Below are 24,760 nucleotides of genomic sequence, written 5' to 3'. Positions count from 1 at the left end.
TAAAACATACAACACATTTTTCATACATATATTGGCACCATTGGCTGCAACAAGTATGACATTGCCAATTCCCTTTACTGGATATGTGGTATGATCTGCACATGATACAGTGCGGCCATTTGAAGCATAAACCAAGTGCTGAAATACATCTTTGCATGAAGTGACGTGGCTTGAAGCACCACTATCAAAATACCATGATACATCCTGTCTGTCAGATGCAATGCAAGACATATCATTGTCTGAAGCACTTGGTGTGTCACTAGTGCATGTGACCAAAAAGATGTACTCTTCCTGAAATACATTAGCTGATTGTTGTGCTTTGTTCATCAGAAGAGTCTGCTACTGCATTGCTTGCATCTTTCTTTTTCTCTTTTGCAATCCGCTTTCTACATTCATTGATGTAATGGCCAAGCTTATGGCGGTAGTGACATTTGCCCTTCCTTTTAGGCTTGTTTGCATCCCCTTTGTCAGACTTTTCACCACCAGAAGAGGGCTGTCCATGACCAGCCTTACTAGACTGTTGCCCCCATGCCTAAAGCTCTTTGCTTTACCCTTATCCTTGGCTGTAAATGCCTTGTCTCCACTTGCTAGATAGGTTTGCTCTTCCTGCAGGAGTAAACCCACCAGCTCTTCAAAAGTGACGGGATCACCACCTCCTCTCATAGAGAGGTTGAGAGAGGCGTGAAAGCCCAAGAAGGAAGATGGTAAAGAATGAAGAGTTTTGGTGACCAGCAGTCTGTCTGGGATAACCTCATCAATGTTGAGCAATTGTTCCTGCAAATCTTTCACTTTGGTGAGATGATCTGCCATGGAGTCACCCTCATCCATAGAAAGAAGATCCAATAGCCTTTTCAAGTAGGCAACTCTTGCCTCGTCCTGTACTTGATACATTGCTTCCAATGTGTGTCATGCAAGCTTCGATGTCTTGCAAGACCGAATGTGTGGAATAATAGTCCTTTTCACTGAAAGAGCTATCAAGGACATGGCATGTGCATCCCTAGAGTCCCATCTCTTCTACTCTTGTGTAGGAGCAGGTTCTACCTCATGAGCTCTTTGAGCACCTCTCCTTTGAGGCGTTGCTGGCTACATGGTAAGTGGGCGTGTGTCATCACCACACACAATGCCCCAAAGCCCTTTGGCTACTAGCAAATTACGGATCATGAAACTCCAAAGGGAGTAGTTTGATCCATGATCCATCCAACTTGTCCTCCTGAGTGAGCACACCAAATACATCTGTAGCATTTTGAGCCATGTCGACAAAATACACCTGCAAGCAAACCAAGCACCAATGTGCACTGCCAGGCAACCAAATGTCCTATGCAAATTTTTGCCTGTAACCTGGGTCCTGAAGCAAGCATATACCTGCACCAAATTGTCCAATTACACACAATGTGTATACATACGTGACAAATCACCAATCCCCAATTACTTGCTCCAATTTGAAAAGTCCCAATTTTTATGCACTGCAATTGCTTCAATGTGCAGTCAATTGCCCAATTTTCACAAAAGCCCCAAATTTTTGCAACTAGAAGAGGCTTAATTTGCTGATTTTGAACTTAATTTGAAAAACCCCCAAATTCCGACCAAAGCAGCATGTTCAATTTTTGGCAATTTTGCAGCAAATACTCTCCATGCAATTCTGCCTCCTACAATTTTCCATGCAAAGGGAAATTTTACCAATCCCCCAAATTACTGAACTTGCAGTAGAATGTCTGCGAAAATGTCCCCTCCCCCCTTTTTTTGTTTTAAAAAAAATTTGAATTAAAAGTACCCGCAAGTGATATGTTGTGCTGTCAAGCGAGCAGGTACAGGCGAGCGTCGTAGGTACAGGCGAGAAGGTACAGGCATGCAGGCACAAATGCCTAGTGTCTGATGAGCAGGTACAGGCGAGGATGGCAGCCGTCAGACGAGCAGTACAGAAGGCACAAGCAAGGATCGCAGCCGTCAAACCAGCAGTACAGAAGGTGCAGGTGAGGATGGCAGCCGTCAAACGGGCAGCACAGAGTGTGTTGCAGACGGCGTGCAGGGCGGCGACGGGGCGGAATTGCAAGCCTCACGGGGACTGGCCGAACCTGGACGCGGGCGCAGGTGGAGCGGGCACAAGCGTAGCCACTGGTGGGCAAGGAGGCGGATGTCACAGCAATAGCTCCGCCGACGAGGGAGGTGGAATGGAGCGGCGGCGGTTCCCTCAGCACTAGCCCCGCGGGCGGATAGGCCAACATAGGCGACGGTTATCGGTCGACGGACGGACCTGACTGTCGCACTGCCGGACGGACTGCCTGCTGCCAACGGGAATCCACAAGCGACGGAAAAAAAGGCAACTGCCCCAGCTCTGATACCAATTGTTGGTGGTGGACTCACACACACACACACACACAGTCCTACAGATCAGGGTTAGGTGTAAGAAGAAGAAGCTCACACAGAAATGAGAGAGAGAGAGAGAGAGCCAAAACAACAAATGTGTGGTAGCCACAAAATGCAAGTCAACCCTTGCATGTGTGTTACATCCATATAATATTAAAGTACCAAAGTTATATGGATAGAGTGTCCTTTCACACTTGATATCCAAGGGGAAAAACCACATGGGAAAAAGTGCCCTTGGTTAAGCCCTGTTCACACATAGCACTACCATAAGTGAGCATATGGCTACACCTCAGCTGTAGATCCATGAAATACTCCCCCGCCATGGAAAGGTCACTCCACATTTTCAATACCACATGTACATGGGAGGTCTGTAGTACACAGGTCTTTGTTCCATTACTTTTTGTTTCCATGTTCATTGTCTGCACATGGAATATTTGTAACACATGCTGGTCTCATAGACCCATTGTTACATGCGTGGAAGCTCTTATCTCTTCTTTCATCCCTAAATACTGCATAGTAACTCTTGATGCAAGAACAATCAACATAGACAAACGAGAGAGAAAGAAAGAAAGAAAGAAAGAAAGAAAGCTGTATTAACGTCTACTAGAGGCCGAACTCGACCTATGAGACAAATCAATGTACAACTGTCAATGTCTTCTGGATGTCTAGAAAAAAAAAGGACAAAATGAACATGAAATAAACTATGAAAGTACTGAGCAAGTGGGGGGGTGTGATGGATGGAGCACTACTACTAGAGGCTCAGTATGCAACCTATATGCGCAGGGTATACAAGAATGCAATGCAGATCTGTCTAGCTCCAACCAGTACCATAATGGGGGTGCAATATGTGATACATAGGCGATGGAGAGAGAGAGAGAGAGAGAGGGTTGTATATTCACTATATTCATATAGTACAAAAATGTACATGATTCTGTGGCCTTTGACCTTCCAAAAAGGAAACATAATACCTAGTCTATGACCTGCCCTACCTTGGGGAGAGATGATCTACAATGAGAAGTATGATGCCTTTAATAGGCTCTTGGCAGCTAGACCACTTGGCAAATTGCTGTCGGCCAGCTCCCATGGACAAAAACCTGTGGTACACCTTTGCAATGTCTGGCCGACGTCAGTTGTGTCCAAATTGAGCTTTTTCTGAGGCTGGCTAGTTCCCTAAACCTAATGTTTATCTGCTGCAAATCAGGGATTAGCCTAGGATTAAGCATGTCCATGTGCATGCACATGACATCCCGTTCTGCTAAACTTGATGACAGAATTCCAACATTTGACCCTGGATGACTGTCATCACCCCCTATCTCCACATATGGTCTCTCATACCCATAGTCATAGGGGACGGAAGGGACGGACTGTTGGAACGGAGGGACGCCGGGTCGGGACGGTTCAGCAACGGGGACGGCAGGGGACGGTCGGACGTCCTCCTGGAGGCGTCCCTCACAAGGGACGGTGAAGGGGACGGCAGTAGGAACAGGAACAGCTGTGGGGGACGAAAGTAGGAACCGGGACGGCTGGGAGCTGTTGTGTGCAGTCAGACTGGTTTTTTTTGCCGTTTCTAGCCGTTTGGCGAGGCCTTGAGCCTTTGAGGCTTGGGCCTTGGCCCTTGGCCCTTGCCTCTCTTTTGCCTTGAGGCTTGGCCTTTAGGCTTGAGCCTTGGGGTGTTGGGCCTTGGCCCTTGCCTCTCTTTTGCCTTGAGGCTTGGCCTTTAGGCTTGAGCCTTGGGGTGTTGGGCCTTGGCCCTTGAGGCTTGGCCCTTGCCTCTCTCTCTCTCTCGAGTCTTGCCCTTGCCTCTCTCTCTTGCCTATCTAATATCTATATAAGAACAAGGCTACAAGGCTACAAGCACACACACACCCCTTCAAGCAACTCTCTCTCTCAACTTTCAAGCCTTAAGCCTCAAGCTACACTCTATGAGTGTATCTACTCTCTCTAGTCTCTCTCCCTCAAGCTTCTTCTAACTTAGTAACTTCCAACTTCCAAGCCTCTCCACCGATCCATGATGATTCACAGTTGTATCCAGACACATGCACACTTTTTCTTTTGTTTCTTTTCTTCCGATGACCAGAAGAACACAATTGTATTATTTTTTGTCTCATAGGCCGACTTTGGCCTCTCGTAGACGTTAATATATCTTTCTTTCTTTCTTTCTTTCTCTCTCTCTCCCTCAAGCCTCTTGAGTCTTCCAACTTCCAAGTCTCTAGGCCTCTAGGTTCTCTCTCTCTCTCTCTCTCTCTCTCATTGCTCAAGGCTCAAGCCATCTTCAACCATAGCATCCTCCTCAACCGTCAATGCCTTCACTCTTTGATTGGCGTATTTTGTTAATATGACTCAAAAGCTTACCATTTTAGTGTAAATTTGTGCTCATTTTGATGTACTTCCAAAGTAGAATAAGTGTGGAGTAGAAAAACTTTTTAAAAAAAGTATTTTTTGAGTGACGTTCCCTCCCCCGTCCCCGTTCCCTACTTATGGCCGTCCCCCGTCCCGTCCCCGTCCCCGTCCCCGTTACCAACCCCCGTCCCTTGTGATCCTTCCCTTCCTGGAAACCTTTTCACTGAAAACCTTGCCTTAGGTCTCTGAATCCACTCCAAATCTGATGTAGAGATCTTTGTATCTGTTTCAATTTGTCCTCTTGCCTTCTTGCCCTATCCCTAAACACAAACATGAATCCTTCTTCTTGAAACTAATCCTGGCACCCTTGGCTCCACCCTTGGATGAACTTCATCCGTTGGAGTGCTCTATGAAAGCTTCTTGGGCAGCCCCAACTGGCTACCAACTCTCATGAAACCCTCCCCTTGGGTTTTGCCTGACACCAACTAGCTTCTGGGGATCTTGACACATGATGAGCTTCTCTCCTTGGACGTGCACTTCTTTTGGGGCACCAACAGCACTTACCATAGCTGAGCTTGATGCTCTGATACCAATGTTGCATGGTCACCACACCACCAAAAGATCAAGACACGGGTGATGGTTTCATCCATGTGCAATGCAGTAAGGGTGGGTGTGGGACATGGGCAACAATATCTCAGAATCCGCTTGAAGCTTTGATACCAATGCTACACGCGTGGAGGCTCTATGTCTTCTTTGAGTCCTAAATACTGCATAGGAACTCTTAATGCAAGAACAATCAACATAGACAGAAAATAGAGATAGAGAGATGAATGTATATTCACTATATTCATCTAGTACAAAAAGGTACATGATTTTATGGCCTTTGGCCTTCCCAAAAAGGAACAAAATACCTAGGCTATGACCTACCCCACCTTGGGGCTACAATGAGAAATATGATATTAAAAATCTCTCTCTCTCTCTCTCTCTCTCTCTCTCTCTCTCTCTCTCTCTCTCGGACTGGAGGAGTTACCTGGCGTGCCCTACGTCCCCGGCCCCCCGCACATCGACCACCATCCCCTCATTGACACCAGATCCAGGACATGCTCCACTGCCATTGAGCTACCTTTCCATGTGGCATAGCTGAGGGAGACCTCTCGGCGAAATTCATTAGCCCCATGCTTGATATTTTGGAGAGTAGTATACCATCGATTGGGGACTAATGCTCCTCTCATGTTCCACGTTCCTGGTATTCCATGATGAGATTCCATGTACGGATTTGTTCAATTTTGTCACGAACAAAAACCAAGTACGCGGAAAGACTCTTTTTCATTGCCTTATTAATTTGGATGTGCGATACAACTGGGATAGAATCCCCTTCCTTGCCAGCATCAATGACATGCATGCGGCCTTTATGCATAAAGGTGATCCTGTTGGTTTTATATTGTTTGCGGGGCTCAAGCCTATGATGCCAAGGCTTGCCAAGCAATACATCACATCCATTGAGGGGCAATCAAGAAATGCTCATGATCCAAATAACCCTGTATATGTATGCGCAACTTTCCAATAAGAGGAATGACCTGCACCTCTTTGCCAACAAAAGCTGCCTCTGCCTCAATTTGGGGTCCCATGTCCCCAATCTCTATACCCAAGGCGCCTGCCATCTGTGTAGAGATGAAGTTATCTATTGCACAATCATCAAACATGAATAAGGCGAGCTGATCCTTGATTTGTCCCCAAGCTTTGCATACCACTCTCTCTTTGCCATCATGCTCAATGTTACCTTGCACATCAGGTATAGCATGCACATTTGCCTTGGGTGGCTTGTCCTCATACTTTTGCTTGCAGGTAGGCATTGCCTAAATATGTGCTCTTTACTACCACAAGAAAAGCATTTCCCCTCTTTGGCATATTGCTCCCTTGCTCGGGGGTCAAGCCTGTGAGGATTATGTTGTTAATCCTGCATTTTGTGTACTAATTACTACTTAAGTAATTAACTTAGAACAAGAACCTTCAGGATAACACTTGAGACAAGATTGAATTGACTACTTGTTGTTAAACTGAGTACAATAGGTCTCTTATATAGGAGATGAAGAGACACATTTGAAGAGGCATGTCCTTTGACGAAAGGACATGACCTTAGACGAAAGGGTACAACTTTAGGCTAAGGGATGTGTCTATTCGATGTAGAGGCACAACCATTCATCAAGGGATACAACCATTCGTCGAAGGGATGTGGCTATTCGATGAAGATGTACATCCTTTGACGAAGAGTCACAACCAGTCGAGGGTAGGGGTTCCCTTTGGCTGGTTACTCTTTGCATCTGCAACAACAGGAATCAACAATGAAGAGAGAATCTGATACATAAACACGTCACAATCGTGACATTCCCTCCCATTTAAAATAAAACCCATGTGTCAAATGATAGACATCCGTTTGTCAAAGAACTCCTGAAGAAGGTTAGGGTACTGCTGCATTTCTTCATCTGTTTGCCAAGTGGAATCAGACTCATCCAAGTCCATCCACTTCACAAGAAATTCTGTAGTCAACTTTCTTCTTGTTTTCTTCTGTCGTACGTCAAGTATTACTTCTGGAACAAGGATAATATGGTCATCTTCAATTTCTGGTACATATGAAGATAAGTCTGGAACAGGCGAATCTCCTTGAACATACTATTTGAGCCAAGAAATGTGAAAAGTCGGATGAATCTTTCCCCATGACGGTGGAAGTTCCAACTTGTAACTGACAACTGAATTTTTCTTAAGAATCTTGAAAGGCCCATAGAAGCGAGGTCGTAACTTTAGAAAAACTGACTTCACTGTTTTGTAGCGGTGAGGTGCCACATATAATAAGACCAAATCTCCTTCTTGAAATTCTGCATGTCGACGATGCTTGTTGGCCTGTTTTTGATATTTTTGTTGCACATGGACCAATTTATCTCGAACTTGTACAAGCATATCTTGCATCTCCTGAACCAACTGATCTACCAACGCCACTTTGTGTTGTAAAACAAAGTTTGTAGGCACAAGAGGAGTATGCCCATATGCTGCTTGAAATGGAGTTAATCCAATTGCTGAATGGTGGAAATTATTATAAGCAAATTCCACGAGTGGTAAATAATCTTCCCATGATGCCAGACGGAATTGAATGTAATGTCGAATCATTTCTTCCAAAATCTGATTGACTCTTTCAGTCTGTCCATCTGTTTGAGGATGATAGGCTGAACTGAATAACAAATTTGTGCCAAGAGATTTGAACAAAGACGTCCAAAAATGTCCAGTGAACTTTGGATCTCTGTCAGAGATGATGGTCTTTGGCAAACCATGCAATTTGAAGACATGTTGCACGAATAATGACGCCACATCTGGGGCTGAAGCAGCTTTCTTGCAAGGAATGAAATGCGCCATTTTGGAAAATCGATCAACCACCACAAGAATCTGAGCATTGCCGTTGGATGAACGAGGCAAGGTGGTGATAAAATCCATACTGATACTTTCCCATCTCTCATTGGGAACTGGCAACGGTTGAAGTAACCCTTGAGGAAGTTGTCGAGAGGCTTTCATTGTTTGACATGAATGACAAGCTTTGACAAATTTGATAACATCTTGCTGCATCTGAGGCCAGAAGTATGTAGCAGACAAAAGCCGATATGTCTTGTTGATACCAGGGTGAGCAGCATAAGGAACTTCATGCAGAGTCACACGGGGACGCGGGGACGGGCCGTAGGGACGCGGGACGCGGGGACGCGGAGACGGGGACGGCCGGGGACGCGTGGGACGTGCAGGGGACGCCGTGCAACACGGGGACGCCTGAAGGCGTCCCGGGGACGCGTTCCCGAAACGTGGGACGGGCAGGGGACGCGGTGAGGGGACGTCTCCAACGGCCAGAAACGGGCAGAAAACGGCCAGAAACGGGCAGAAACGGGCGGAAACGGGCTATAAAAAAAGGCACACTCTCTATTGCACCCACACTCGTTTCTCAAGCCTCATTGCTCAAGCTTCCAAATCCATCTCTCCAAGTTGTGCCAAGTTGTGCCAAGTTCCAACTTCCAAGCCATCTCTCTCTCTCTCTCTCTCTCTCTCTCTCTCTCTCTCCCCAAGCCATCTCTCTCTCTCTCCAACTTCCAAGCCATCTCTCTCTCTCTCTCTCTCTCTCTCTCTCTCTCGCACCCTTCTTCCCTCTCTCTCACACTATTCATCATTCATGGCATCTCAAGGTGAAGGCGCCGCCGCCACATCTTCCGTTGCGGGCTCTTCACGAAGGAGGCCGGCGGTGCACACATGGTCATGGTGGGATGAGGTCCACTACGCTAGTCGTGGAGTGGGCGGTGGTTCAAGGGCATGGAATTGCAAGCTTTGTTCCTACAAGAGAAGTGGCGGCGCCAACAAAGTGCGAGCTCACTTTTTGCACGAGGCCGGTCATCAAGTGCAATTTTGCGCACGTGTTACTCCTGAGAAGCGAGCGGAGCTTCTTGAGAAGGTCAAGGTTTATGAGGTGGCCGAGGCGGCAAAGAGAGGGCGACATGTTGCCGTTGATCCTCATGATGTGGTGAGAGCACGAGAGCAACCGACGCGAATGGAGGTGGAGAGGAACCCAAATCTTGCTTCAAGCTCTCAACCATTCAAGTCCACTCCATCCACATCGGGTGCCTCCATTCCCATCCGCCGTCAATCCACTCTTAACGAGAATTGGAACCCAAAATTGAAGGATGAGGTGGATAGGTCGGTGGCTAGGTTCTTCTACCACGACCACATTGCGTTTCAAGCGGCACGGTGAGAGTCGAGACTCAATTCTCTTCACTCTTTTTTTTTTAAATGTCTCATGCTTCAAAGCATTTGTCATATTGCCAAAAAAAGCTAACATGCTACATGGTTTTCCTTACTTGAAATAGGTCTCCTTACTTCCGTGAGATGGCCACAAAGATCGGGGAATATGGCCCCTCTTATGTGCCACCTTCATCGGAAAAGATTCGCACCACTTTGCTTGATAGGGAGAAGTTGGCCGTTGAGCAAGCGGCGGCGGATACAAAGGCAACATGGGAGACTAACGGAGTCTCTCTCATTGTAGACGGATGGAGTGACACGCGCAAGCGCTCCATCCATGGAGTGGTGGCCTACTCAAGGGGCAAAGTGTACTTCATCGAGTCACATGATGCGAGTGGCACTGGGAAGGCCGTGGATGTGCTTGCCGCGGAATGGGCGTCCACGATCGAGGTCATTGGGCCGGAGCTTGTGGTCGGCATGGTGGCGGATGGAGAGGCGTCAAATAGGGCAGCCGGGAGCATTATTGAGTCAATGTATCCATCCATCACAGTTTCTTTTTGCATGGCCCATTGTCTCAACAACCTCCTCAAAGACATAGGTGCCTTGCCATGGATTGCACCCACCATTGAGGAGGCTAACCAGCTTGTATCCTTTGTCCTCAACCACCAAAGGCTGCGACATGAGTTCTCTAAAAGGAGCACTCTTTCCCTCCTCAAGTATTCTGAGACAAGGTTTGCATACAACTTCCTCATGCTAGGCCGCTTGTCTACATGTGGCGGAGCCCTAAGAGGGCTTTTCCTTAGTGATGAATTTTCTGCCATGCCGCAGTCAAAATCGGCAACAGGGAGAACGTGCCGAGATCGCGCCGATGATGCCGCTTGGTGGGAGAAGGTGAAGACACTTGATGCCTTGGTCAAGCCTATTGTTCACCTTCTACGAGTCATTGACGGCCGTGAACCATGTATCGGCAAGGTCTATGAGGCCATGGATCGCATGATCGAGTCACTCCAGCAGCTTGTGCCAGACAGGGCCGAGTTTGAGGAGATCCACTCATTATGTGAGTCCAGGTGGAACTCCTACTACTCCCCTCTTCATGCGGCTGCCTTTGTGGTTGATCCAGAGTTCCAGGGCAGAAAGCAAGAGGCCGACAAGGAAGTAAGCAGGGGATGGCGGATCATTTTGGAGCGCTTAGAGCCCGACCCTACCATCAGGCGGAAGATCAGAGACCAGCTATCTCAGTACAGGACGCGGCAGGGATCTTTTGGATGTTTAGATGCACAGCTTGACCGCCTCAAGATTGGGTCTCCTCTTTGGTGGGAGGATTACGGATCAGATGGGCTGGAGTTGCAGCGCTTGGCTATTCGCATCCTTAGCCAGGCTGTGAGCTCTAGTTGCTTGGAGCAACTTTGGAGCGTTTACAGTCACATTGCCTCTAAGAAGAGGAACCGCCTTGAAGTGCAAAGGGCAAGTGATTTGGTTTTTGTGAGCGCTAACTTGCGCATGCTATGTACGACAGCAACAGGGAAGGCGGATCCCTTCACCGAATGGGAGATGGCACAGCAGGATCCTGCAGCTCAGGAGCATCTTGAGGAGGTAGAGGAGGAGCTACAGCCTGAGGGGGAGGAGGAGGCTTCAAATGGCATCGACGACTTCGACTTCCAAGCCTCCCGTCAGGCTAGCACTTCAGGAGCTTGAGGCTTGACTCTTGAGCCTTGAGCCATCTCACCTTTTTTGTGCCCACTGCCAATGGCCATGATCTATTGTGATCTATCTAGTATCCCTATTTTGTACCCACTCTTTTTTGTAACCCTCACTGCCCATGAGGCATGTACTTATCTCTTTGTATCTATCAGACTATCAATCACATAATCAGTGTGCCATCGATGTTTTATTAGCGCATTTTGCTCAAAATGACTCTTGTTTTTTTGTCTATTCGGTGTAAAATTTTGTTCAAAGTGTGTCTCTATATGTATGTCATGCATACAACTCCTAAATTGCTTTTAAAAAAGAGGTTTTTTTTGCCGTTCCCGACCCCGTCCCCGGGACGGCACTTCCCCGTCCCCGTCCCCGTCCCCGTCCCCCGTCCCCATGTGACTCTGACTTCATGATGTTCTTGAATAAGAATCTTCCGCAATGAAGTATTGTGAGGTACACAAATGCGATCAGAGAAGAACAGCAACTCATCCATGATAATATAGGTTGCAAACATGTTCATTTCTGCAGGACTGGGATTAGAAGATTTGAGAGCACGGAACGCATCTCCAAAATCTCTATCAGTCAAATACTCATTTTTGAAACAAGCAGGGATTTCCATTTGCACATCTGTGATGGCAAAATTAATGGCTCGAGGCATGCGACTTAAGGCATCTGCAACCACATTCTGAAGACCAGGAACATACTGAATAATCATGTGGAAATTAGCCAAGAATTCAACCCATCTGCCTTGTCGAGAGTTCATAACAGGCTGAGTGAAAATATACGTCAGAGATTGATGATCTGTACGTACAACTGAATCTGCTCCAAGAAGATAATGTCTCCATGTTCGATAAGCATGCACGATTGCCAAAAACTCCTTATCATACACAGGATACCTGCTTTGAATGGCTGAAAACTTTCTGCTGTCAAAAGCAATGACACGATCATTCTACATCAAAACGCCACCAGAAGCACAATCTGAGGCATCGGTCATTGCATCAAAGGGCTGGGTGGGATCTGCAATGGCCAAGACCGGGATGGTCGTCAAGGCATGCTTGAGATCATTGAAGGATTACTCAGCTTCTGAAGACCACTGAAGTTTGTCCAGCTTTGTCAAAGGGGCAGCAATCTCCGAAAATCTATGCAAAGGGGCAACAATCTCCAAAAATCTATGCACCTTGTTGTGATAAAAGTTAGCAAGTCCCAAGAAGGATCGAACATCTGAAATGGTGAGAGGCAAAGGCCAATCCACAATCGCCTGAATCTTCTTAGGATCTACTGCAATCCCATTAGCAGAAATGATGTGTCCAAGATATTCCACATGGTTTTTGAAAAATTCGCTCTTCTTTTTGTTGATGTACAGCACATTGTTGCGTAGTACTTCAAAGACTATCTGTAAATGCTCTTTGTGATCGACCATAGATCGGCTAAAAACCAGAATATCATCAAGGTAAACGATCACGAACTTATCCAAGTATGGCCCAAAAATTTCATTCATCTGGGTCATGAAAGTGGCTGGGGCATTGGTTAACCCAAAAGGTATGACCAAGAATTCATAATGGCCTTATATTCATCACCATTACGGATACGAATTTGATGATAGCCGGACTTTAAATCAATCTTGGAAAACACCTTAGCACCAAGCAGTTGGTCGAACAATTCATCGATGCGAGGCAAAGGAAATTTGTTCTTAATTGTCAGCTTGTTGAGAGCACGGTAATCGATGCAAAGCTGCATTGATCCATCCTTCTTCTTGACAAGCAAAACCGGGGCTCCGAAGGGACTTTTAAGGTATGGAGCTCAGGTTGGAGAAGGTTGACCTGGGATAAGATCAATCGGGTGATCCACAGGACGACGAGGAGGCAATGTCGTCTAAAGATCATTCGGAAACAAATCCTGAAAAGGCCTGAAGAAGGGTTGCTCCAAGTAAGCAGTAGTTGATGACGAGGCTTGAGATTGCCCACTGGTTTCTGCTTCAATCTCCCGTAACATGACCAAGGATGTTGTACTGTCACATTTGCGAACGAGACGTTTGACTTGCAGGGCAGAAACAACAGTGATGGGTTTGGCACTGAAAAGACCATGAAGTTCCAGCTCTCGACCATCATGATATAATTGGATTGAATGGGAATGAAAGCTGATCACCGGATCATATCGATACAGCCAAGATTGTCCCAATATCGTGTCATAATGTGACAACGGCATCACTGAAAAATTAAGGTGATCTTGGTAATCTTGAATCTGGAACTGGAGCTATTGCACCTTTTTGTTACAATCAAGGAAGGAACCATCAGCAAGCTCGACTTGAAAAGCATCCACAAAATGTCGGGTCTGTAGGCGAAGCTTGTGAACCAAAGAAGTGCCCACAAAATTAGTGGAACAGCCACTGTCCACCAGCACATTGATGGGATGGTCGCCAATGAAGCCAAGAAGACTAAGGACCTGCTTGGAAAGATTCACCGGAACAGGGTTGGTACTTTGGCCATTAAGCATCAGGGTACTGACAAACTCCGAAACGCGAACAGAACAAGCCATCTGTTTGTTCTTGTCTTTCACAGGAGGCGGGTCATGATCAGCATGGTGACAACTGTCCACCTGAGAATTGCGCAGTGTTGGAACAAATTGGCATTCATACCACCGGTGATCGCCAGAACAAATTGTGCAGAGGCCTGGGCGACTAGGTTGGGATGAAGGGGCAGTTTTGATGAAGAGGTTTGCTGTCCTAAAGAGGTTTCTCGCTTGAAGTTGCGCCGATCATTGTTGCGACGGTCCTGTCGAGACCGATCTCGGTTTCTGCTGCTGCTGCCAGAGGATTCGGTTTGAGAGGATCCTGCATTTGACACGGAAGTTTGCCCGGAAAAGTGCGGCCGGAAGGACTGTTGTCCAGAATATGATTGCCGAGAATTGGGTTGTCCAGAATTAGGACGCTGGGGTTGGCTAGTCCCATTGGATCGATTCCGCTGAGAGGAACGGGTGCCAGAGGAAAAGTTCCTGGGAGGACACCGGTAATCACCAATGCGCTCGACATACGAGATTGCTTCATCCAGGGTGGCAGGATTATACTTATGGACTTCGTCTTGGATTGTGGGTTCAAGCCCGTCAATGAAGCTGTGAAGCTGATCAGAGGGGCTCAGTGTCTCTATCTCCAGAGCCAGTTTTTGAAACTCTGAGATGTACGCGGCCACGGAGCTAGTTTGACTCAGGCGGCGGAGAGAAGACCTGGCATGAAAATTCGCATTTGCAGGCTAAAAAGCCTTGCGAAGAGCACGCCGGAATTTATCCCACGTTGGAGTAGACTTGCCATCTGCAATCCTGCGTCGCCACCAAAGGAAGGCAGTATCTTTCAAGAGGGTACTAGCCAATGCCACCTTTTTTTTTTTTTCCGAGAAAAGATCCTTTCATTAGTTATATAAAAACGCCCGTAGGGCTACAAAAGATCTCTCCTGCTCCTAAGAGAGAGAAGAGCAGTGAATACATCACGGCAGCCCGGGAGACTCTCCCTAGGTGCTGCAAAATACAAGCATCAGTATAAAGAACTGAGCGGCTAAATCATACAATAGGGGGGGGGAGAGCCAAACAGGTGGCCTGTAGTGCCAACGGGGGGATCCCGTGTGTAAGGTGTAGAACGGGCCACAGCGCCAAGTGGTGTGAAAGGCCTGGGCAAGATCGCCTCATCCGAGTCTCCCCGGATGCGGTCGTACTGTCCTCGCAGGGTGTGGATCAACTCCTGCCAAATCCCCCGAACAGTCTCTGCTGGTGGCTCTAATCTCCCCTCAAAGGCCGTAAAGCACCGGGCCCTCTAGGTGAACCAGATGGTGAGGCTGCTGAGGAGCTCCCATCGTAAATCCCTCTCCTGTGTCCAGCTGGCGGACGAGAAATCCGGTGCCGGAACCAGGCGAGGCTGGCCCCTAATAAATCTGATGGCCTGACTGCCCTGCTCCATCTCATAGCCCATAGCAGGCCCTGACGAAGTCGACCAAGCAGCGGCACCCCACGTAAACATACCCTCTGGAGAGAGGGGGGCCAGAATACGCAGCATCCGCAGCCAAATCTGCTGTGCCTAAGGGCAGTCCCAAAGGCAATGTCTCTGTGTCTCCATAGGGTGGCCGCATCGGACGCTGGCCGCCGGAAGACCGCTGTAAACAAGCCAAGTGCAACTGCTGAGCCCCTGTGGGCGACCAGCCACTGAAAAGCCGAGATCCTGCGGGCCTGCCGACTAGCCCAGAGCCGAGCCCAGAAATCCTCCAGGAACTCCTGTGAGAGTCCCTGCAATCGCCAATGCCCCGCTGCCGCTGGAGAAACCGTCCTCCTCGCCGTCAAAATATGCCGTCCCAGCCGAACAGTATACTGGAAAAAGGTGATCTCTGTGGCCTCAAGGGATGCATAAGGATCATGCCACTCGTACTCCCCAGGGTCCCACTGTAGCCGGGCCAAGGGGCGCGCTGCATATGCCCATATGCGCCAATCCGGGAGCACATCAGCAGGGTCGGGGTCAATATGCCACTTCCGAGAAGCGGCAGCCACTACCCGAATCCTCTGAAAGGTGCACTCTGCAACCAAAGGCGACTCCACCTCCACTCTCTGGAGTCTGCCCTCATCCTGAATCTCATAGTAGAGGCATCTGCCATCCTCAGTGCTAGCTCTGACAGCAATCAGGATCTCCAACTGTGTAAAGGCTCCCATCCACCGTGGGGCCACTGGCTCGAGAGGTGTGAACCACTCCTCTGTAAGTGCCTCCTGAATATCATCCCTCATAATCAACCCCCCTCTGAAGTGACTCAGCCTCTCCACCTGGATCTCCTCTGGTAGACTGCAGAAAGCCTGCCAGTCTCCAAAACTACGAGCTGGGCCTGCCGCTAAAGGTCCCCAGGCTAGACGAGGCCGAGAACCCAGCATATGACCCTGCTCCGTACGAACCGCTGGGCTCCAGATGAGCGGCTGCCTGGCCCGCTCCTCAACACAAGGAGGAGGCCGCTGAGAGAGCCCCGGTCTCAGCAGCTCCCAAGCTCTCAGGATACTCAGAGCAAATCTGTCCTCCCATCCTCTACTGAGGCCTGTCCTCCTCATCTCTATGAAGATCCAGCGAATCTCTGGTGCCCAAGTACCCCCTGCAGGGGGCGCCCGAGCCTGCAGTCGCTGCAAGAGGAGCTCTTTCCAAGGCTCAGCGCCTGGAAGCAACCCCCGAACAATAAGCTTCCCCAATAAGGCTCTACTCTGATCGACTGGATCTGTAATGCCCAAACCGCCCTGAGCCAGCGGAAGTGTAATAACTGCCCATGCAACCTTTGCCCGAGCTGGCTGACCGTCCCGCCCAGACCACAGAAAGTTCCTGATCAGCCTCTGTACCTGGCTGATGCAAGAGCTCGAGAAAATCCAGCAAGACGTAATGTACCACATGGTCGCTAACAGCACCAGATTTGCCACCACCACCCTCCCAGCCAAGGATAGTCGAGCTGTACTCCAATACAATAGCTTCTTCCGAATGCTCAGAAGAAGCGGGGCAATCTGCTGCTTAGGTGACAAATCGAGGCCAATCTGGCATCCCAAATACCGCAGTGCTGTGCCTGGAGGAATCCATCTAAAACCGGGGTCCGCGCTCCATCCCGGAGTGGGAGCACTACTGATCCAAAAGGCCACTGTCTTGCGCCAATTGATCAATGCTCCCGAAGCTGCACTAAAAACCTGGAGCGACTGCTCAGCCCAAATAAGATTGGCCTCTTGGCCATGCAAAAATAAGCCCGTGTCGTCTGCAAACTCAGCATCAAGCAAATCCTCCCCCCGGACTGGGAGCTGAAGTCCTCTCAAACCAACCTCCTCTGCCGTCAAATACATACTCATAGCCTCCGCAAAGAAGAGAAAAAGGAAAGGGGCGAGAGGACACCCCTGACGGACTGATCTGGTCAGCTCAAAACTCGGCCCCCGTCCTCCTGCAATCAGCACACCTGGCTGCGAGCTGTGGAATACAGAGCTGCCACCCCTCTGATCCATCCTGGCTCAAAGCCCAGGCGAAGCATAGTGCCCTCTAAGAATCCCCAATCAACTCTATCGTATGCCTTCTCAAAATCGAGAAGCATCACGACCAAGTCCTCGCCAAGAAATCTAGCTCGGGCCGTCGCCTCCCAGAAAGTAAAGATGTTGTCAAGGATACTGCGCTCCTTGACAAATCCTGTCTGAGTAGCATGAATCAACTCCCCCAGGAAGGGCTGGATCCTCAAACTCAAGGCCTTTGCTAAGACCTTGTAGACAGTATTGAGGATCGTAATAGGCCTCCAATGCCGAATGTCATCTGATACTCCCTCCCCCTTGGGGATAAGATAGATCAAGCCCTCTGAAAAGCTCTGCGGCATCACCCCAGTGTCCAAAACATGCTGAAAGCCCTTGCGGAGGCCTGGCCCCAAAAGGTCCCAATAGCGCATAAAAAAGGCCGGCGTCAGTCCGTCCTCCCCTGGGCAACTATGTCGCGGCAGGACCCTCAAGGCCTCGGCAAGCTCAATCTCTGACAGAGGCGCACCTAGAACTGTACGCATATGGTCTGTGACCCTCCTCTGCACATGGACCCACACAGTCTGTCTGCAAACATCTCGATCCTCAGTGGCTGGCTCTGCTGAAAGCAGGTCACTATAAAAAGCAGTGGCAATGGCTCTGATCTCCCCGAGCTCAGTAGCTACCGATCCATCCGGTCTACCAAGCTGGCGGACTCCTGCTCGCGCATGACGGGGTCCAGTGATCTCAAAAAACTCCCCAGTCACTCTATCACCAAGCTGCGTCCACTGAGAGGCCTGACGACGATAGTAAAACTCATGTCTCTGCTCCTCTACCTCTCTAACCTCCTGGCGTGCCTGGCTCAGCTGGGACGCCACCCACTCACATGCAGGCTGCTGCTCCTTAAGGCGCTGTAGCGAAGCAAGGCTGCGTCTCAGCCGTTGCTCCCGCTCGCGAATCTCTCCCAGTCGTGTCAAAGCTGCAGCGTGTAGAAAAGAGCTAAGATCAATGAGTCCCTGGGCACACTGGCCCGCTGCATCCTGGTCAGAGCACTGACTATCATGCCAGATCCTCTCAATGTCCTCAGCGAGACTGGGATCTGCAAGTACCCTCTCTGGGATCCTCAACTGCAAGCTGGGCTCCCGTGTCCCCTCCTCCAATGTCAATATAACTGGCGCATGATCTGAAAATGAGGTGCCAGCGAGAATGCCGACGGAGCCCCCTCGCTCCCCTAACCAATCGCCCACATAAAAGCGATCAATCCGTGATAGATTAGTCCCTCCCTGCCGGCGATCCGACCGAGAGAAACTAAGACTGTCCTAAGACCGGGAGAAAGCCCCATGCTGCCATGCATCAGTGATCCTCAGTGACGTGCAAAACCGGTCCCAAGCTGCAAGCTCCGTGCCGTGCACTGTAACATGACTGCCTCCCACCCTATCTGCCGGGTCCTCAAGCATGTTGAAGTCTCCCCCAACACACCAATGTGCGGCCTCTGGCAATGCATCTGTAACCTGAGTCCAGAACTCTGCTCTGGCACTAGCATGATTGGGCGCATAGATGTTGAGCACACCCAATAGCTCATCATGCATCCTCAGAATGACATACTGTGCTCTACCAGGCACAATGATCCCTCGATCCACAATGGCCTGCCGCCATACATCTGCAATAACCATGCATACTCCTCCCTGTCCACCCAAAGGACCAAACCCTGCAGACCAAACAGTGTCCCATCTACCAGGCATCACCGAACCATATCTCCGGATCCTGCTCTCACCCAAGTGGTGCTCCTGCATCATCAAAATGTCAATGCTGCCACCAACCAGGCATCTCTGAAGCTCCTGCCTCAAGCAACCTCGATAGCGTATAAAGTGTGCTCCGCCAAGGCCCTGTACATTCCATGAGATGATCCTCATGGATGCCCTGCTGAGGTGGATGCTGTCTCAGCCGTACGGCGGGCCTTCGCAAGCGGCTTGGATGGAGAGTAGTCCCCATCCGAACGGTTGCGAATCTGCCCACCCGGTGTACTGCAAGAATCCCGAATCAGGCGCCAGTGGCTGTGGCCCATGGCGATTGCCTCCTGCTCTGACAGAGAAACCTCGTGTATACTCACATATCCAGGGTCGCGTGCCAAGTCTGCCACTATGCGCACGACCAAATGCCGAATCCCTGAGGTATCCACACTCCCGGGATCCAAGAAAAAATGAGCCAACTCCCAAAGTCGGCCTATCACATCGGTCACCTCCAGATCGCTCATGTGGTGAGAATGCCACCTTTTTGTTCTCGGGCAATTCGGTATTTGAGAAATAGACCTCCATTTTGTAGAGCCAGTGATCGATCAACCGCTTATCGCGGCGGCCATTGTAGGGCTCAGGTAACTTGATGTCCATCTTTCGTGTTTGTGCTGTGGTCATTAATTTATATAAAAGTTTAAGTTCAACATTGTCTACCTCGACAGTCGGATCGGGAGGAGTGAAGGGATCGTCCTGCTGGCCCACCGAGGATGATGATGATGGCTGTGGAGAATGCGAACGATGTGCTCGCTGGCTGTGACTTCTTGGATCCCTCACGCTGATGTTGGTGCCGCTGCTGCATGTCTTCCATTTGGGATCTCATTGATGCCATACCGTCGAAAAAGGCCTTTTGCAAGTCCTCCATCTGTTGTTGGAGAGTAGTCATCTGCAAGGCCTCCATCTGAGAATCGGCGGGTGGCACGTTGTCGTGCGAAGTCGACATCTGGAGAACTCAAATAGAGTACTATGGGGATGCAGGAAAGGTCCACCCGAAATGTAGAATGGAAGGAACAGCTGCTGGAGAGGCAGTAACAGGATCCTCGTACACGAAGTCGGGGTCTTCTACTTCTTCGGGATCGTCCTCGGAAGTTACTGCATCGGCTTCCGCCAAAGAACTGGGCACCGGAGATAATGGAGTATAGTCGAGGACGAAGATCTCGCAGTAAAATGTCACAGGAGGGCGCGTGGAGGAGATATTGCGTAAGCCATCCACACTGCACTCTGGAAGAAAGTGTGCAAACTGCGGGTACCGTGATAGAAAATACTCGAAATGAGTAAGATGCAGTGGCTCGCAGGTGAGGAAAATAGTTCAAATCGCCCAAGTGTCGGGTTCGGTCACATGCGGGCTGCTGACATGAATGCGGTACACCTGAGAGGCCGGGGATGCTGGGATAGGAGAGGCCGGAAGACTTGGAATCCACCCAGCATCGGCGGGAAGTGGCACTAATTCCGGAGTGAAGGAGTTGAGTAACTCAAACAGAGTCCTGTGAAGCATTGTTGAAGGTCTCAGCTTGGGGCAGTTACGGAGGTTGGGAAAGTCCATAGGATTGGTTGGGCTCAAACATCGTTGTCGTGTGATCAAACCGGTTGCATGTTACATTCTGACACCCTGGGTAGGTCTCTCCTTGGGACTTTGGTGAGTCTGTGTAGAAGACAATGTCTCTACTTGTGTAGGTCTGGGCAAAGCCACCGGGGTCAGACCATTTGGTCCCATTGCAGCTCCATTTGGCCATATGAAACATGTAAATGGCCATATGAAACATGTCTATGGTCTCACAGACCTATGTTTGCACTGGGTTTTCAACAAAAACAACATCTCTACTTACCAAAATCCACTTTGAGTCTAGATGGTAGAGTATATATCCCTTGCTTTCTGAACTGTATTCCACAAATATACATTTAACTGCCTTATCATCAAGCTTACTGTGTTGTTGCTCAGGCACAAGAGCATAAGCAAGACAACCAAAAACACGTAAATAAACCACAAAAAGCTTCCTGCCATGCCAAGCTTCATAAGGAGTTTTAGATTGCAAGGCCTTGGTAAGGCATTTGTTGAACACATAGTTGCCTCTAACCAAAAACCATGAGGTAAATCTTGGGCTTTCACCATACATCGTGCCATCTCCATGAGAGACGTGTTCTTCTTCTCAACCAAACCATTTTGCTGAGATGTGTAGTAGGCATTGTACATTGATGCCTTATGCCTTTTTGAGCCATATATGTATGAAATTCCTTGGACATACTCACTCCCTCGATTTGAACGAAGGGTGCCAACTTTACATTCACATGCATTTTCAGCCATGGATACAGAGTTCCTAAAGCACATAAAAACCCTTCTGGACTAGCTCCAAAGAATGTCCATGGCATTGCACATGACATCCCCCTCTACTAAACTTGATGACGGGATTCCAACCTGTTCTTGGATGACTATCATCATCCCACTCTATTCCGGAGGCCCTCTGTCATCCATCCAACTTTGGCAACCCTTTTCACTAAAAACCCGGCCCGGTCTCCAAAACCACTCTGACTCTGAATAATATCTATGCATCTGTTCCATCCAATCCCCAATCCATTCTTGCCGTGTCTCTGAACACTGTCTTGGTCTTCATTCCTGAGAAATGAGTCTGGCACTCTCACATCACTCCTTGGAGGATAATCCTCCCTTGGGACTGTTGCCCGAGAACCTATCTAGCTCATAGGACTGCCATCCCCTCTGGCTTTGTGGAACACCACTAACACACCTCCTGGGAGCTCTTCCCGATCTTGTGTTCCTTGCCTTGGGCTTTGTACCCGTGCACTTTCCTGTACCTTGGACCTGTACACCATCATATGGGACTGAAACAGCGTTTAGGAATAACATTTATAGTTATTATTGCATGAAGTAATTCTTCTTTTCCCACATGTGGATTGTTGGTGGGACTGATTGAAGGAAAGTACCTGCCAGCTTGTACCCGCCTTGTTATTAGCAGCCAGTACCCGCCTGTTATACCTGACTGCACCTGCTGCATCAACCTGTACCTGCTGCACTCGGCTATATCTGCTGTACCAGTCTGTACTTGCTATACTTGGATGTACTTGCTATACCCGATTGTACCTGTTGTACTTGTACCAGCATGTACCAGCCTGTACTAGTTGTATCCTACTGTACCCGACCTTACCTGCAATACATGCATGTACCAACTGTAGAGCTTGTACTTGATTGTACCCAATTGTACCTGCAGTTGTACCAGCTACTGTCCAACATCTATTGTTGCCAGGACCTGCCTACAATTTGGGAGTGCAATAAAAAGGGGATGAGCTTCTCTCCTGAGAATTGAATTTGAATATTTGTCAGGTATTTATCGTTGTATTTCAGAATCAGTAACTATTAAAAATTAAATGTTGCTTGTACAAGTCTTGTCAGGAAAATATCACTCTGTTGCCTTCATTAATAAGCCCATCAGGACGGTGACTTCTTCCCATGATTACCCTGATCGTGTCCTCACTTTTTGGAGGAGCCAGTAAAGGTCATTTGGGATATGAGGAATGTTGGGAGCAAAGCTGATTTGGGAGCACCAGGTATTACTCCCTCCGTGGTGTTTCACCTTGCCAAGTGTTAGTACGGGCGTGCCTGTTGGTGTACGGTCCTGGAAGACCAGTGAGGACAGGTGTTCACCCATCGAAGGTGGGAGATTACTTGTGACTTGGTCTACTCCGACAACTGATTCTTCACCGACAAAATCTTATTGTGTACCAGTTGTACTCACTCCTTGTTATGGAGAAATCTGGCCTAGGGCCCGTGAACACTTGTACATATAAATACTCCAAGAAATACTTTGTTATTTTCAGTTTTAATGTTGCAAGTGTTGTCCATTGTTTGAATTAGTTAAGTGATCTAAAATATGTGTATTTTATCTTCCGATTTGTCAGGCCTCCTGTAGGGAGCAGTTACATTGGTATTAGAGCTCGGTTGTCTCTCTTTCTCAAGAGGAGACACGGTGTTTTGAGATCGGAAGCAAATACAGACACTTGACTCAATGGACAGCCAAGGCAATCCTTTGGAAGTGCCAAATTCAAGAGGCTAGTCCAGTGCTTCTCGTGATTCCGATGCATTGCTAGGAAAGCACAAGTCTCTTGAGAGAGGTTATGACAGTGCATTCATGGGACAACCATCCTATGGAAAAGAGCCTGTGCATGAGGATGAGCCCAATGCATTGAGGGCTGAATTGGAGCACATGAAGAAGCTTTTGCAGGCAAAGGAGCAAGAGCTGAAATTCTTGCATAAAGATCCCCATGTACAAAGTGTCATTGAAGCAAGGAAAGCTGATGCCATGGTGGATATGACCTTTGAGTCTGGCTCGTTAAGTGGGCAAGAAGCCAAGGGAGTTGGCACTCTCCTATCTCATCCGCAAGGGTGATCTCAAAGAAGGAGACGATGGAGAGTTAGTATTCAAGAATCCATCTCATTTGAAGCAGCGAGACCTAACATCTCAACGGTTGAGGTCTTTTATATATAAGGAAGAGGTATCAGTCACTTCTCGCCATGCATCTACTCCTCATGGGACATGAAGCAACAAGTATGTGCATGTTGGAGCTAGTGGGCAACATGACGGCCTTGTGGATTCAAAGAATGTATATCATGGAGAGAGTGGTCAGCATGCAAGCCGAAAGACTCTGCCCATTGAGTTGTCTCGTGGTGAGACATTGCATCATTTGGGGAGGTCACAAGCATCTGGGCCACAGATTCATAATGCACATACCAACGTGCCTCGTGAAAAACCTTTGGTTGCCCATGAAGCCCGTGTAAAGAGGGCTGCCCCGTTGGTTGGATAAGGGGAAGAGAAAGAGAGAAGAACATGAATCACATCCCAAAAAGCTCAAGGAGTTCAAGGCAGGGGACAAGTCCGTGAAATTTGATGTCTTTCATGGAGAGTATGATGCCTTGTGAGCCTCCTTAATATATGCAGCGACTGCTGGTGGCACACTGTTCAAAGAGGCGCACCCTCCAGTCGGCGACGTGATCCAGCCTTCGAAGCGGCGCATCCTTCCAGTCGGCGAAGCGTCAACCTTCAAAAACAAAAAAAAACAATACACAACATTAATACGTGCATTGCCACATGGATCTTTAAAAATAAAAAATAAAAACCCAAACAAATCCAACAGGCGTGCGTAACCCGCTGGGCGTGCACTGGGCGTCCGTTTGGGATTTGTTGGTGTGAACAGCCACCGTGGGCGAGTCGGAAATCACCACCCGTCCCCCCCCCCCGGCTGTCAGGATGCCGCCTAGTTCTTGCTCGCCTCCTCCTCCCCAGCGAATAGGCGCTCTTCTTCCTGGCTATTCGTGGGTTTTCCTGGCTTTGTCCACACCACATACTCTGTGTGCTTTCGCTCTCTACGTGCATGCTTCATGGACTACTTTCCGGAGGAACCCGACATGCACATCTCTTATCTGAGTTACATCGACGAGATCCCCGAGGCTGTTCTTCCCGAACACAGCCCTCCTCGTGAGGGTTGCACCTTTCCAAATCACATGAGAGACACATCGTCGCATGGTCTCACTGAGAGCATTAATGGCATGTATGGTGTTTGCACCCTAGCATTTAAGCTGACCCAAAACTCGAACATTCCAAATAGAAACAGCAGACGCAGTTATAAGTGCAAGGTGGCAGCACGCAGCAACACTTTTCAGAGTCCGAGAATAAAGCCTCAAGGAAGAGAGGAGCCAAGGACACAGTAGATGCCATAAGGATGGCAAGATCTGGGGTAAAGAGAGAAATTCCAACAAAAAGATTAGTGCTAAAGATAAATCTAGTGATATCATGACTTTGTTCCCGTAGTTTCCCAAAACC

At 48.7% G+C, this 24,760-nt stretch overlaps 2 protein-coding genes across 2 annotated transcripts in view; one reads left to right on the top strand and one right to left on the bottom strand.

The window, feature by feature from the left end:
- Nucleotides 1-24,760, bottom strand: part of LOC147602616 (uncharacterized) — a 32,316-nt gene that overhangs the window by 5,115 nt on the left and 2,441 nt on the right. The window lies entirely within an intron of this gene.
- LOC147602617 (uncharacterized) lies at nucleotides 8,564-11,334 on the top strand. The gene is made up of 2 exons (XM_086797819.1): nucleotides 8,564-9,474; nucleotides 9,594-11,334. Exons 1-2 carry the CDS (start codon nucleotides 8,906-8,908, stop codon nucleotides 11,158-11,160), a joined length of 2,136 nt encoding a protein of 711 aa, XP_086653945.1. The 5' UTR covers nucleotides 8,564-8,905; the 3' UTR covers nucleotides 11,161-11,334.

The sequence above is a fragment of the Cibotium barometz genome, unplaced genomic scaffold (assembly GCF_041138505.1).
Source record: "Cibotium barometz isolate CiBa-2024 unplaced genomic scaffold, ASM4113850v1 ctg368, whole genome shotgun sequence".
Taxonomy (NCBI): Eukaryota; Viridiplantae; Streptophyta; class Polypodiopsida; order Cyatheales; family Cibotiaceae; genus Cibotium; species Cibotium barometz.
Note: the sequence above shows the minus strand (reverse complement) of the source record. Positions and strands in the feature narration are given on the sequence as shown.

What these genes read in the sequence shown, in the direction of transcription:
- LOC147602617 (XM_086797819.1), top strand. Translation starts at nt 8,906, where the DNA reads ATGGCATCTCAAGGTGAAGGCGCCGCCGCCACATCTTCCGTTGCGGGC. An exon ending in ATTGCGTTTCAAGCGGCACG is followed by an intron (nt 9,475 to 9,593) that starts GTGAGAGTCGAG and finishes TACTTGAAATAG; the next exon opens with GTCTCCTTACTTCCGTGAGA.